This window comes from Palaemon carinicauda, chromosome 6 (assembly GCF_036898095.1).
Source record: "Palaemon carinicauda isolate YSFRI2023 chromosome 6, ASM3689809v2, whole genome shotgun sequence".
NCBI lineage: Eukaryota > Metazoa > Arthropoda > Malacostraca > Decapoda > Palaemonidae > Palaemon > Palaemon carinicauda.
Window position 1 is genome coordinate 24201704 of NC_090730.1, and position 16323 is coordinate 24218026.

Sequence of the window (16323 nt, forward strand, 5' to 3'; positions counted from 1 at the left end):
TAGAGTCGAGCCCTTGTCCCAATGAGCAGCAAGATGGAATTGAAGAGGGCGGAGGTGGAGTCTTCCTAGCTCGACAAACAGGGCCAGTGATGAGAGGGTCCCTGTGAGACTCATCCACTGTCTCACTGAGCAATTGCTCCTCTTCAGCATGCTCATGATGCACTCTAGGGCTTGGTTTATCCTGGGGGCCGATGGAAAAGCCCGAAAATCCTGACTCTGAATCTCCATTCCCAGGTACACAATGGATTGGGAGGGAATGAGTTGAGATTTCTCTATATTGACTAATAGACCTAGGTCTCTGATTAAGTCTAAAGTCCAATTGAGGTTCTCCAGACAACGACGACTCGTGGAGGCTCTCAACAGCCAGTCGTCTAGGTAGAGGGAGGCTCTGATGTTCGATAAGTGTAGGAATTTCGCTACATTCCTCATCAGATGAGTAAAGACCATAGGAGCTGTGCTTAGGCCAAAACACAGGGCTTGGAACTGATAGACAACCTTTCCGAAAACGAATCTCAGGAAAGGTTGGGAGTCTGGATGAATGGGAACGTGAAAGTATGCATCTTTCAAGTCCAACGAGACCATCCAGTCCTCCTGTCTGACCGCTGCTAAGACCGACTTGGTCGTCTCCATCGTGAACGTCTGCTTGGTGACATACTCGTTGAGAGAGCTGACGTCCAGCACCGGTCTCCAACCTCCTGTCTTCTTGGCCACAAGAAAGAGACGGTTGTAGAAGCCCGGGGATTGATGGTCCCGGACTATAACCACTGCCTTCTTCTGCACAAGTAGCGACACCTCCTGTTGCAATGCTAGCCTCTTGTCCTCTTCTTTGTAGTTGGGAGAGAGGTTGATGGGCGATGTGGTCAGAGGTGGTTTGAGGCAGAATGGAATCCTGTAACCGTACCTCAGCCAACTGACAGACTGTGCGTCTGCACCTCTCTTCTCCCAGGCTCGCCAGAAGATCTTGAGCCTGGCTCCTACTGTTGTCTGGAGAAACTGAGAGTCAGTTCTTTCCCTTAGATGGCCTGGATCCTTTCCTAGACTTGCTCCTGTGAGAGTCTGGACGGGAGCTTCCTCGGCTGGGGGCTCTACCACGAAAGGGCGGTATGAACCTAGTAGCCGGGGTATCAGCCACTGGGGAGCGATAAGTCTTGGGGACTGAGGTGGCAACCTTAGACTTACGAGCCGAAGAGGCTACAAGATCGTGCGTGTCCTTTTGTATCAGGGCAGCAGACAAGTCCTTAACTAGCTCCTCGGGAAAGAGGAACTTTGAGAGTGGAGCAAAAAGGAGTTGTGACCGTTGGCAAGGTGTAATGCTGGCGGAAAGGAAGGTACACAGTTGTTCCCTTTTCTTCAACACCCCTGATACAAATAACGACGCTAGCTCGCCCGATCCATCTCTGATGGCCTTATCCATGCAGGACATTAATAGCATGGCAGAATCTTTGTCCGCAGGAGAGGTTTTCTTGCTGAGGGCCCCCAGGCACCAGTCGAGAAAGTTGAACATTTCAAATGCTCTGAACAACCCTTTCAGTAAATGATCCAGGTCTGAGAAGGTCCAACAAACCTTCGAGCGTCTCATAGCAGTTCTCCGAGGCGAGTCCACCAGACTTGAGAAGTCAGCCTGGGCAGAGGCAGGTACTCCTAAGCCTGGTGCTTCCCCTGTGGCATACCAAACGCTAGCTTTCGAAGCGAGCTTCGTTGGAGGGAACATGAAGGAAGTCTTGCCAAGATGTTGTTTAGACTGCAGCCACTCCCCTAAGATCCTTAAAGCCCTCTTGGAGGATCTAGCTAGGACAAGCTTAGTATAGTTGGACTTAGCTTGTTGTACGCCCAGCGAAAACTCAGATGGTGGAGAGCGGGGAATAGCAGAGACAAAGTGGTCTGGGTAAATCTCCCTGAGTAGAGCCAAGACCTTACGAAAATCAATCGACGGTGGAGAAAGCTTAGATTCGTCCACGTCTGATGAGGGATCAAGGTGTGCCTCCTCATCATCCGACACCTCATCAGCAGAGTGTAGCGAAGCGATCGGACAAGAATGCTGAACCGCAGAGTCAGAACGGGTAGGAACAATAACAGTGGTTTCCTCTTCCAGTAACTGATGAGGGAAAACCTGAGGCTCAGACTGCAAAGGCTGAACAACAGACGAAGCAGAAGGCAGGCGCATGGGTGAAGGAGGTTGACTCCTAGCAAGAGAGGTTGAACCCAAGGATTGCACTAGCTGAGCGGAGGACGGAGGCGGAGTAGTCCGTTCCTGTTCCTGTGAGATGAGCGGAGCATGATGAGGTTGAGGCTGCGCAGAACAAGGTAAAGTTCTCGCAAGCTGAGGCTCCTGAGGCGCAAGTCCAGGGTGTAGAGGAGCTTGCCTTGAGGAGGGTTGAGCTCGCTGCAGCGATGGCTGAGCAGACTGACTCACGGAGGGGAGAGGTTGTTGTACCCCAACCGAGAGTTGCACCACTGGTGGAGCAGCAAGGGGAGGCGGAGGAAGAGTGGAATAACTCTCCTGATCCCAAAGCAAGGGTTGCCTTAAAGAAGGCTGAGGCTGAACACCACTGGGAACAGCGAACTCCGAAAGTGGCTCAACATCGTACGCCTGGCAGATGGTGCTGCGACCAGGCGGAGCAAGCGCAGGCGGGGCGAGCACAGGCGGAGCGAGAACAGGCGGAAGGAGTGTAGGTGGAGGCGGAGGTGCAACACTCTCAGCCCGACACTCACGCATCAAGTCCGAAAGCTGAGCTTGCATGGACTGAAGCAGGGTCCACTTGGGATCGGCAGAAACGATAACAGACTGAGGTAAAGTCTTAACAGTCGAGCTCTGTTTTGGCAGAACCTTACTCCTCTTGGGCGGAGTACAGTCGACAGATGACTGAGGCGAGTCAGAGCTGAGCCAATGACTGCAACCTGGCTGAGCACTCGCGGACTGGACTCTACGTTTAAGCGGTCTCGAGACCTGAGACCAACGTTTCTTCCCTGCCAGTTGATCAGCGGACGAGAATAAGACGGGCTCAATCGTCTGCAGGTGGGAGTGACGGTCTAAGGAAGACACGCCCGCAACCACCGAGGATAGTTCTGTGCGCCTAACAAGGCCTGTCGAACCCTTAAGCCCTTCGACATTGCTTCTCCCCTGGGCATGGGAGCTTGCAAGAGGTCCCGGACTGGGAGGACGACTGGCTCGCACAGAAAAATCCTCACGCACCACACTGGCACCACTAGCACTTGGCACTGCACCGACACTAGCACTCGTCACAGCACTGGCACTAACTCCACCCACTGCACTCTTGACCTTCAGTTCTTTAACTTCGGCCATCAGAGACTTATGGTCACTTACCACTGATTCTACTTTATCGCCTAAAGCCTGAATAGCACGCAAAACAACTGACATATCAGGCGGAGGGCACACAGTAGGTTCGGGGGTAGCCACTACAGGGGTAGGAAAAGGTAGGGGATCATGAGGTGAGGAAAACATAGAAGAGTGAGAAGAACTCCTCCTAACTCTACCTCTCTCTAACTTAGATGAATATTTTAAAAGACGGACAAATTCCAATTCCGAAAGTCCGGCGCATTCCTCACATCGATTTTCTAACAGACAGGGCCTGTCCCTACAGTCAGAACAAGCGGTGTGAGGATCTACCGAGGCCTTCGGAATACGCCTATTGCAAGACCTACATCGTCTATGGGAGGGGGCTTGCGAAATGTCAGACATCTTGTAATCCAAAGAGTTAGCCAAAGGGGGATCCAAAAACAAGCAAAATTCGTTAACCGTTATATCAGTATTATATAAAAGCTATCTAGCTAATATAAGAAGGATTCCAGTAAAGCGACAGCCGTTAATCTGAGAGAATACTTCACCAAATATCCGTGAATAAACTCGAAGACCATAAGCGTATCCCAGAACGTCTAGCCGGAAGCACGACAGAGGAATAATTGAGGAGGTGTCAACAACAAATGATTGAGTACCTGGCCACAGGTGGCGCTGGTAAGTACACCCCCTTCTAGTATTGTGATAGCTGGCGTATCCCTCCATAGAATTCTGTCGGGCAACGGAGTTGACAGCTACATGATTATCGGGTAAGTTTAATATTGAAAAATCTTCATTAACACCAGCTACTCTTCTTGCAACTGTTTGGTTGGATAATGACACTTTTAAATTTTCTGTGAGAGAGAGAGAGAGAGAGAGAGAGAGAGAGAGAGAGAGAGAGAGAGAAGAGGAGCTTGAATAAAGCTGTAACTAACCCATAAATTTTACTATTTCATATAGGCATAGAAATTTAGCGTTTTTCGCGTACAACGTAAATTTGTAATATTAGTGATCATGGCCCGCAAATAATCAACCGGGAGGACACATTTGGCCTGCTGGCCTGTAGTTGGACCAACATGCCTTTAGTGTTTTAACCCTCTCTTGGATGTCCTTCCTCTTGCACCTAAATCATGAAGCATGTGTAGGAGCTAAGAGGAAAGAATGGCTGTAATATCTGTTACTACGAGATAGGGACTTGTGTTCATAAGATGTATTGAGTGGGAAGTCTTGTCTCCCTCTCTGACCCCGAATACAGTACTGTGGTGATAATCTCAAAATTTCTGGTATGACCCATCCAGATTCTCTGTACCTTTGAGCAAAGTAATATGGTGGTGAATTTGTCCTCTGTCCTTTAGGAGATAACTGCTCCAGATAGGAAGTAAGGGGGAGGGGGGGGGGGGAACTCGAAGAAATAGCATACATGGTTGCGCATTCTTTTGCCTCTCGTACTATTGAAGCGGTCTTATCTATAAACCTGAAAAATATCTATTCCTTTTGGGATTTGATCTAGATGTAGACATATTCTCATCTCTATGTGTACCTGTAACGGGATGCATCAATCTATACAATGGTAAGTTTGTTTCATACACACCTGAGCACGTTGTTGACAATCGTGAAATAGTAGAAGTGTATTCTGTCTGTGGACGCATATTGTTAGCGGCGCATTTCAGCTGGTAGGCCTACTGGGGGAGGCATGCTTGTGGCAGCAAGTTCAGGCGGTGTGAGTGTTCCTGATTGAACATTTGTTTTGTGCCACAGTCAGCAAGCACTTTTCTGTATCTATTTGGGGAAGTAAACGCTAGGGTTGTTTGTGTATCTACGGACGCAGGGAGAGATTTGCACTCACAATGGGTCAGTAGGACCAGCCTTGTTGCTATTTTTGAGATTTGGAAAACAAAGTACCTTTCTTTTTAGGGGAAGATGATACTCTGGGTCCTTGCATAGTATCCGGAAGAACTGATACTTTTCTAGGAGAGAAGTTAGCTGGTTCCATCTTAGGAGAGAACATACCTTTAGGGCCTTTTGGAGTCACGGAAAGGCCCGAGTCCTATGACACTGTACTGGTGAATAGTACAGTTCTTCCAAAATCATGGGAGGCATGCCTGGAGACACCTGCCACCCATTTGCTGAATGGTGTGAGGCCATGGTGGGTGTACCTTGAGAAGTCAAATGGTGTAATTTAATTTGAGAACCATCCCCTACTATAGAGGAGAAATCTCCTTGCTCTCTTCTATCTGAAGTAAACAATTGTTCCCCGAGCTTAGCACACTCGTTAGGGTTCACAAAATCTAGCGAAATAAAAGATGCCTGTTCTGGCTGATTAACAGCTGAAGCCAAAGGATCATAATCACTTAGTGTATTTTACGTTTCACTGAGCACAATGGGAGATAATACATCAACAAATTCATGCAGGAGCAAATGGCCACCACCCTTTATTATCAGAGCATCTAAGGACTCCAATCAAGAAGGACCAGAAAGAAAATTCAGGACTCAGTAGAGGTTTCTGATTTTTGCCCTCTTTGTAGGAAGACGTAGACAACTAACAAATTTTTTCCATTCGGAGGAAGAACACTCCTGACAAATTTCACAAGGGGAGTTCATTGACCATCTTCCCATGACACCTTGGACACCATATTCCCATGACACCTTGGACATAAAGGATGCGGATTTACCTCCACCCGACATTCAAGGCCGGAGCAGGTCCACATACATACTTGAGAAGCCAATATAATCACAATCACTGAAAGAGAAAGCATGAATCACAGCATGCACAGCGGTCGAGTGGCAACTATACAAATGTTTCCAGACCCACAAAACTCCTTTAATTTTGACCATAGTAAAACTGCAACATAGCAAACCAATAAAACTGACAAGGTTTGTATTTTCATAGAAACAAATCAATATTGTATACAGTACTTAAATATGAAGATTTCAAATACTGTACCTTAATCATCTGTGGATAAAAGAAACAGATATCAAAATAAACTTTATTTGTCTTATTCATTCATTTTCTGCACTGTTGCCATGGCCACATCTTGCATCACATCTGGACGAAGAAGATCTCTGATCTGAAAGAAAAGACAACATTCTCTCAATCTAGATTCCAATTGAAATGTTTTCAGAATTAACCAAGTTTTAAACTGCAATCAATCAATACTTACCAAGATTCCATGAGCTATTTATTCTGAAATTGAAGAGCTTCGTAAAACAAAAGAAACGTAAAACCCTTTCCCGTTGTAAAGAGATGCTATTAATAACGCTGTTGTCCAAGCATTTCAATTCTCATTCTCTTCTTAAGTATAAGCAAAATTGTGTAGCAAAACTATAGTCATTGTGAGTAGGGAGTCAAGTGACAGCCGACATGGGTGACAAGAATAGGCTAATGCGTAAGTGCGAATGTACATGGATAATTACTTATTTCACAATAAAATAAATACAAGTAGAGTAAGAATGTGTTTTTATTGTTTCTATCACCTTCAAATATATCAATAGTGTGTTTGTTCAAGTTTCATAGTAACAAAATCCCAAAATAGGCAGACATTACCAGTCTCCAGAAACGTAACACCCCCAATTACCATTATCTTTTATGGAGAAATTATGTTTTGTTAACATGATGTCCGTTAACTTGACCTCTCCAAGAACATAAAACTCATGTTAACTGGAAGTTAACTGTACTTACGTGATAGTACTGTACATATATTACAGTAATATACACTACAGTATCAGCGAGTGGTATATTAGAAAAGAACAACAGTATTTCGTTGTTATAAGTGTCCTGATGACTGTTGTAGTGTTACGTACTGCACTGTTACCCATAGCCTTACCATGTCCAGTACGTAGCGTACACGTGTGCTCATGTGCTGTGCACTTCCTGAAATGTCTTCATTCAATTACACAATAATTATACTGTGATACAAACCAAATAACAAAATTATTAGGCAGTACTCAGTGTGTTAGTCAACTGCATGTAGGCAATGGGCAGTGAGTTTGTAGGGTTAGGAGTCATCCCAGACTAGGGCAGGAAGTATTCGCGGATTCTCGTTCTTTACGCCTGTCTCTGTTATCTAATCCCCGCGAATAAGGACGGCTGACTGCATGGGACTATTATAACACATATCCCAAGTTATGCTACTGGACCAATAACTAGTTTTGTGGATGGTAGTGACTTATGGGGAAGCATGTATTAAACAACATAGACTGGTAGTGGTTGACTTTAAAATGAGGTAGAAAACAAAAGAGAAAGAGGAGATATGGAATTAAGGTTTGAGACATTGAAGGAAAAAATGGTGAGCAATTTTAGGAAGAGAGAGAGAGAGAGAGAGAGAGAGAGAGAGAGAGAGAGAGAGAGAGAGAGAGAGAGAGAGAGAGAGAGAGAGAGGGGGGGGGGGGGGACTGGAAAGGTTGAACTTATGAGAGTGGACAGGGTAACAGAGTGGAAAATATCTGTGTGGATATGAAAGAAATATGTGTAGAGGAAACAGAAGAATTAGTGGGAAGAACCAGCAGATATGTTGTGTCGAAAGGAGAGAAGTGGTGGTGGGACAGGTGCAAGAGACAGTTAACAGAAAATCGAAGGCATTTAAGGACTGAACAGTAGGGCATGCACAGGGAGTAGAGGAACAGTATAAAGAAGAGGAAAGAGATTCTAGGAGGAAAAGTGAGTATAGCTATTGGAAGAGCAATAGAACAATTGAATGAAAGGCTAAGAGCAAGGGAAGGAGAAAAGGATGTCTATAAGATTTCAAACTTTAAGAAAATGCAAAGATAGGATTTGGTGCAACTGGCAGTCATCAGGGATAGAGATGAAAATATATTGCATTGGGATGAAGACATTAAGAAGACATTGGACAGAATATTTTGAACAACTATTGAATACTGAAAATGAGAGAGAGGAGCTGGGAGAAGCACAAAGGGTGGAGGGGCCACTAATGGAGATATAGAAGTGAGGCAGGCATCGAGTAAAATGAAAAATGGTAAAGCACCATGTGCATGTTTCCAATTGAAATGGTTAAGATACTAATGAGTGCTGGATTCATTAAGAGCAATATGGGAAGACTGGGAGGAGAGTCTAATGGTATCTATATTTAAGTAGAGAGGTGACATCATGGAATGTGGTAACTACAAGAGAATTAAACTGACAGAGCATGGTTTAAAAGGTTTTGAGAGGGTACTAGATGAGAGATTATAAAGACTGGGAAACGGCAGTATGGATTCATTAGGGCATAGCAAGGCAAGGCTAAAGGGGAACCAAAAGATATTTAGAGAAGGATTATGATATAATACCAAGAGAAGTGATGTTTTAGTTCTTGAGGAAGAGGAAAGTCCCTGAGAAGTTGGTTAGAATGGTCGAGATGATGTACAAAAGAACAAGGACTAAAGTAATAACAGCTTCTGGGGGAAACAGAAACCTTTGAAGTTAGTATCAGATTACACCGCTTAGAATGCTGGAAACAAACAGACCACTGCCCACTTGGTGAGGCCATACAGAGCCCATGTGAGTCTCTCCCCCATGGAACAAACCTTTGTAGAAAGGATCAGATTACTCTTAATCAAAAGAGAGCTAGAGTTGAAAGGACTAGAGACAGTCTTCATAAGTGGGGTCTCAGCCACTCTGGTGAGTGCCCAGTATGCATTCTATTCAGACAATGGACCACATACTTTATAGGTGTGAACAGGGACCAATCTGTTCAGATTTGGACCTCTATGAATGTAATCAGGCCACTATGCAGGGAATACAATGTTGGTGCTATAAGATATGATGATGACACCAGGGATCAGCATTAAGACCATTTTTTTTTTTTGTACTGGTCTTGGATGTGTTAAGTGAAGAGATCAAAAACGAAGAATTGTGTGAGTTGCTATATGCAGATGATTTGGTGATTACCACCGAAAATGAAGAAGACATAGAAAAGGATTATAGAGTGGCCAGATATTTTGGAGAGGGGTGGCTTGAGGGTAAATGTGGAAAAGACTGAAGCTATGATGAGCAGTAAGGAAGGTAGGGACAGGATAACCATACATGAAAGTAGAGGCTCAATTAAAAAGCAGGTGGAACATTTTAGATACTTGGGATCTAATATAAGTCAGGAGGAGGGATATGAGGCTGAAGTTGAGAATAGGATAAAAGCAGCCCGGGGGAAGTGGAGAGAGGTAGGTGATAGGTGATAAGAAAATGCCAATTAAACTAAAAGTCAAGATCTATAGCATAGTAATATAACCAGTGGTGATGTATGGATCAGAAATGTGGGGTCTAAGATGAAAAGAGGAAGGAAAGCTTGAGAGGACAGAGATGAGAATGCTGAGGTGGATTATGGGAACATCACTAATTGAAAGATTGGAGAATGATAAAATAAGAAGTATGGCTGGCATAGTAAAGATTACAGAGGTAATAAGAGTGTCATGACTGAGATGATGTGGGCACATTATTATAATTATTATTATCATTTGCTAAGCTACAACCCTAGTTAGAAAAGCAGATGCTATAAGACCAGGGGCTCCAACAGGGAAAATAGCCCAGTGAGGAAAGGATACAAGGGAAAATGAAATGTCTTAAGAACAGTGACATTAAAATAAATATTTTCTATATAAACTATAAAAACTTAATAAAACAAGAGGAAGAGAATGATAGAATAGTGTGCCCAAAAGCACCCTCAATCGAGAGAACTCTACCCCAAGACAGTGGAAGACCATGGTACAGAGGCTATGGCACTACCCAAGGCTAGAGAACACTGGTTTGATTTTGGAGTGACCTTCTCCTAGAAGAGCTGCTTACCATAGCTAAAGAGTCTCCTCTACCCTTACCAAGAGGAAAGTAGCAACTGATAATTACAGTGCAGTAGTTAACCCCTTCGGTGAAGAAGAATTGTTTGGTAATCTCAGTGTTGTCAGGTGTATGAGGACAGAGGAGAATCTGTAAAGAAAATGCCAGACTACTCGGTGTATGTGTAGGCAACAGGAAAGTGGATGGTGGGAAGGGAGTGAGAAGTGCTTGGGAGGAACCTTTTAAGGGAAAAGATCAAGAGGTGGCAGAGAATTAGATGGCGAGATAGGATTAAGGATGATATGGAGAGAACAGGTTTGATGGAAGAGGATGCCTTTGATTGAAGGAACTGAAGAGGGCGCACCAGGCAACCGACCCCTTAATGTAAGGATAACGGTGGGAAAGAAGTTAAGCATTCATATTCAAACAGCTTTGAGAGAGAAGCAATAAGAGCAGCAGGCGAGTTTCACAAAAATAATGAATAAAGTATTATATAATATTAAAATAAATAGTTTTCAAAATAAATTATCAATCATTAATGCATTAATCAAAACACTAAAGCAAACTGGAAAAGGGGGCATAAAAATCAAGAAAGTGAAGATTTTTTGTAAAGGCAATTAGTGTACATTGTATGGTATATGTACTTTTATTATGAATACCGACCAAATCCCTGAATTAACATTCTTAACTTACCTCATAATCTTGTTCTATTGACTGGTCAAATGCTGCCATGACACTTGTAGGTGAAATCATGATAGAATGGTGAGCCAGAAGTTTGATACAGTTACGCAAACGCCCAATTGTCTTTCGTACATCAACTGGGACCTGTAATTGGTAAAAAGTTGACTTCAGGACAGCCCATTGAGTTATAAACTTTGACTTTGTAATCCGGTCAAGTTGCAATGTATATGTAACTAATTTAGTTTCACCAGTATCATTTTAACATAAGAGCTCTTACCTCCTCAAAATTCACTGTGTATGTAGAAACCTGCTCTTGTGCAACAGTGGGAGTTATATACACATATCCATTTGCTCCAAAGACTACTCTTGCTCCACAGGGAAGATCATGCATTCTTTGTTTATCCTGCACAATCAACGATGGTGAAAACGCCAGTAAAGTACCTTGCGATAGCTGAAAAAAGGGATTTTGACGTAGGAAAAATCTATTTCTGGGCGAGGGACCTGTGCCGCCCAGTGAATAAGCTCCATTTAGCACTTATTCTTAGGTAATTTACTGCTAAATATACCAGAGAAAAAATGTAAAGGAGTGCTAGGTTAACTAGCTCGCTCACCTATTGGTGTCGGTATAAAATTGGGCGTATAATCCAGAGGTCCCGCACTATTTAGATTCATCCACGACAGAAACCCCAATAGAGGAGAGCCGTTCAACCTCACTCGGTACTACTAACAATGCATCCGCTCAGAACCCAACTCCTTAGCACCCAAAGTTTGGGGACTCCAAGGGAGAGGAGCTGGGAGGGTTCACTGGGCGGCACAGGTCCCTCGCCCAGAAATAGATTTTTCCTACGTCAAAATCCCTTTTCTGGGCTCGAACCTGTGCCGCCCAGTGAATCTATACAAGAGAAAATGTCACCAAACTTGCAAAATAAAGGAAAAAACATAAGCGTAAGGGAAATACAGGATGCTTTTAATCAGAGATGAGTACCAAAAAACAATTATAAGGGTATCTTAAATATGAACATAAATCCAATAAGGTAGGTATAATAATGCCGTGAGTGATAATATATACAGATACTCAGGAGTATAAAAATTTACAAATATAATAACAGTATTCAGGTGCGAGACCAACGAATACAATAGGGTATAAATGAGGCAGGTAAGAGGGAGAGATAAAGAGACAAGGCATTAACCTGTGAGTTACCTGGGAGTAACTACGCTCCCTGCGGCTACTGTAGAAAATTTTAGGGCTTCCAAATGTTTAAGGTAGTGTTTCTTGAACACTGACGGTGATTTCCACCCTGTATACCTGGAAAGGTCTGTAAAATTCATGTGGTGAAAGAAGTTCACCGAGGTAGCAACCGCCCTGATATCATGTGCAAGAGGAAAAGAGTCAGGGTTAGCTTGTTTAATAAAATACAAAATTTGTTGCCTGATCCCTTTAATAGTAATGGTACCGCCTTGTTCTCTAACGAATAGAGGCCCCGAGGAGTTAGAGGAGGTCCGGGATAAATAAGACCTAAGAGTAGTAACAGGGCACAGAGACGGATCTTGCGTGAGGGGAACAATTTTCCAGGAGGACCATCTGTTTTGAGGGTCTTCGTTCTTAGCCAAAAAGAATTTGTTAGGAGAAAGAAGGACCTCTCCCGAAGGCAGGAAGTCAATATGACCCGGGTCTCTCGACAAGGCTGCCAATTCAGAAATTCTTGCCCCGGAAGCCAAGCTCACCAGGAAAAGTGTTTTCCTGAGAAGGGGAATGTAATCACAAGAACTGTTAATGGTATCAGAAGCCAGTTTGAGTACGTCATTAAGGAACCAGGTCACCGGGGTAGGACGAGTAACCGGTTTCAGTCTGGCACAAGCTTTCGGAATTGAAGCTAACAAAGAGTCGGTTAAGTCTATGTTAAAACCCACTAGGAAGATCTTTTTCAGAGCCGATTTAATAGTGGTGATAGTATTGGCTGCCAGACCTGATTCTAATAAAGATCTAAAGAAAGTGACTGTAAGGTTCAAGTTCATACAGTTCACGTCTGAGTCTATTAAAAATTTTGCCAACTTTTTAACTGCAGAGTCATACTGGCGGATGGTGGAATCCCGTTTATCCGATTCTAGGAACAAGGTGTTTTGAGGATCAATATTGGCACCATGCATAGCCGCAAACTTCATAAAGTCCATAAAGTTAGGGCGCTCTGAATGTTTGAGAAAGCGTACACAACGCGTGTTTGTACTATCTGAGACAGAACCGGATTGGGTATCGGGTGAGGGTATAGTCTCAACTCTCGCAGGAGAGGATACCAGTTGCTCTTGGGCCAGTTGGGTGCGACCAAGGCTACTTGTCCCTTGAAGGATCTCAGTTTGTCTAGAACTTTCAGCAAAAGATTCACCGGGGGAAAGAGATAAATCTTTTCCCAGGTGTCCCAATTCTGTGACATGGCGTCTGTGGCGTAAGCCTGAGGGTCTAGATTGGGAGCCACATATACTCTCAATTTGTGGTTGGATTCCGTGGCGAAGAGGTCCACTTGGAGACCGGGAACCTGAGAGAGAATCCACCGAAATGACTTTAGATCGAGTGACCATTCCGATTCTAGAGGGGAGGTCCGGGACAGGGCGTCTGCCACTACATTCCGGACTCCCGCCAGGTGGACAGCTGAAAGATGCCAACGGTTCAAGGCTGCTAGGGAGAATATGGCTACTAGAACATGGTTCAGAGGCCCTGACTTTGACCCGCCTCTGTTGAGGCAGCGGACCACCACTTCGCTGTCGAGGACCAGACGAAGGTGTTGTTTCTTGGGAAGAGCGAGACGTTTCAGAGTTAGAAGAACTGCCATGGCCTCTAGCACATTGATGTGAAATTGGCGGAACAAGGGAGTCCAAAGACCTTGAACTTTCTTGAGCTGAGAATAGCCGCCCCAACCTGATAAGGATGCGTCCGTGTGAATGATTAATTTCGGAGGCGGAAATCGAAGGGGAACTGACTTTGACAGACTGTTTGCTCTTGTCCAAGGAAGAAGTCTTTCCCGTAGAATGGGAGGAAGGCGGACTTTCCTGTCCCGGAGCTTCCGGTTCGCCCTCGACCGCCAGACACGATTGATATCTTTCAATTTTGCCTTCAGAAGAAGATCCGTCACTGAGGCAAACTGAAGGGACCCCAGAATCCTCTCTTGGAGTCGTCTGGAACTTACTTTGTCTTTGAGAAAGCGTTTGGTGTTCCTTGCAATCTCTAACCTCTTGGGTCTGGGAAGACACAGAGTATGAGATATAAGATCCCATTGCAGGCCGAGCCATTGGAACTTCGATTTTGGAAGAAGACGGGACTTCTTGAAGTTGATCTGGAAGCCTAGAGATTGAAGATAATGGATGACTTTGTGAGTGGCTTTTAGGCAATTTTGGGAGGTGTCTGACCAAATGAGCCAGTCGTCCAGATAGGCTACTACTTGAATCCCTTGATTCCTGAGTTCCTGAACAGCGACTTCTGCTAACTTTGTGAAGATCCTTGGGGCGATGTTGAGCCCGAAAGGCATCACCTTGAAGGAGTAACTTTTGTCCCCTAAGCGAAGGCCTAGGTACGGACGGAAGTGTCTCGCTATCGGGACGTGATAATAGGCGTCTGTAAGATCGATAGAGGTGGTGACGGCCCCACGGGGAAGTAAGGTCCGCACCTGCGAGACGGTAAGCATTCGAAACTTGTCGCATTGAATGGACAAGTTGAGAAGGGATAGGTCTAGAATCACTCTTCTCTTGTCCGAATCCTTCTTCGGGACACTGAACAGCCGACCTTGAAACTTCAGGTGTTTCGTTTCTTGTATGGCGTTCTTTTGTAAAATATCCTGGACAAATTCGACCAGGTCCGGAGTGGAATGTTGACGAAATTTGTTCGGAGGAGGAGGTCCTTGAATCCAACTCCACCCCAGTCCCTTGGAGATGATACTGAACGCCCAGGGACTGAACCTCCATTTGTTGCGGAAGGCATAGAGCCTCCCCCCTACCTGCTGCACCTCAGTATTGGTTTGAGGAGTTGCCTCCACGTCCGCCTCGGAAATTCTTTCCTCTGCGAAAGGCTCTTCCCCTGCCTTTGTTCTGGTTAGAACCACGGTGGTAGCCTCTACCTCTACCATAACTCTGGGAAGAGCTACGAGCCTCGTAAGACTGGTTAAAGGCAGGAGAAGTGGAGGAGGCACCAGAAAGCTGGCTCTTAGGGAGCAGAACGGTGACATAGTCAACCGAAGGAGCCTGAGAGGTGGAAGGCTGTGCAGGGACAACAGGAGATGGGGGAAGAGGCAGCCGGAAGTTGGACGAACCACTCTGCTGTTGCCTGAACTGGGTGGAGGTATATGGACGAAGCTTCTTCCTACCCCGGGCTTGATAATTTGCGGGGTCATATTTGCGTTTCGGGGTCAAACCCCAACGGGTTTTAAGGCTCTGATTAACCCTAGTGGCCTCCGCCAAGACTTCCTCTACGAGATCCTCGGGGAAGAGATTTGAACCCCAACAGGAGGACCGGATGAGCTTATTAGGTTCATGCCTAATCGTCGCCTCAGCTAGGACATGCTTGCGACATCTGCGTTTAGCAGTAGCGAAGTCATACAGGTCATAATATAAAGACTGTAATGTAGCCTTGTTGAGAGACTTAAAAATACTCTCCGTATCGTAAGTCAAGGCTATCGACTCCGTGGATGTGGCCAAGTTTAGAGTACGGCCCACACGTAGGCGGGAATCATATTCCTGTTTAATGAGGGATTCCGGGAGACGGGGAAGCCTCTCACTAAACAAAACTGAGGCACAGTCTGCTGCTAGCTTGCCAGAGGTAAAGGTGGTATGGACGTTGTCCCAACACTCAATGCCTGAAGGAAGAAGGAGGGAGATTGGATCCACCTCTCGGATGGGAGGCAAGGGCTTCTCCTCCAGAGCATATTGGAAGGCAAGCTCTGCCACCTTATTGACGCATGGAGTCAAGGTGTTCTTGTCCATTAAGAACATCGTAAAAGAGCTTTTATAAGGCGTCAGCATGGTGTTAGTGCAGCCGATGTCGTTCAAAAATCTGGCCCAAACAGATTGGGCTTGCTCCTTAGGGAAGATGACCGTCTCTTTGGGGACCTTGTCTAACCGAACTAAAGCTTCCTCGGTAAGCCTGGCATAACCATGAAATGGAAATGCCAGACCAGGAGGAAAGAATTCAAAGTCCTCTAGAGGACGAGTGCCAAGGCCCTCCAAAGTCAACATTCCGTCTGAGAACGGGGAATGAAGAGCCATACGCCAAGGGTTGTTCTTGGCAAACGGCGGGAGCTTAGAGGCATCCGGGATGAGAGAGCTTTGGACTCTCTCCGGAGCTCCTTGCTCTAAAGCCCCAAGTCTCTGACCGATGTTAGAGAACATCGTGTCCATCTTAGAGTGCATCTCCGAAACCAACTTTGCCTGCATCTCCGACACGATGCGAAGCAAGGCTGATTCGGAAAGGCCCGGGCTAGCAGCAGGAGGGGCGGAATGAACTCCCGGGTCGTGAGACTTAGAGGAGGAACCAGAGGCCTTTGATGACAGGTCTGTACCTTGTTTAGAGCTATGGGAAGTCTTGTGGGGCTTGCGAGCTTTGGGT

At 45.3% G+C, this 16323-nt stretch overlaps 1 protein-coding gene across 1 annotated transcript in view; it reads right to left on the reverse strand.

Annotated features, from left to right (window-relative positions):
• Window positions 1-6266: 6266 nt before the first annotated feature.
• Rrp4 (exosome complex component Rrp4) overlaps window positions 6267-16323 on the reverse strand; it is a 72330-nt gene continuing 62273 nt past the window's right edge. The window contains exons 5-7 of the mRNA XM_068375149.1: window positions 11014-11187; window positions 10749-10880; window positions 6267-6363 (exon numbers count right to left, since the gene is read on the reverse strand). Of these exons, the coding sequence (XP_068231250.1) occupies window positions 6292-6363; window positions 10749-10880; window positions 11014-11187 (378 nt within the window). The 3' untranslated portion in view covers window positions 6267-6291. The remainder of the gene's footprint in view (window positions 6364-10748; window positions 10881-11013; window positions 11188-16323) is intronic.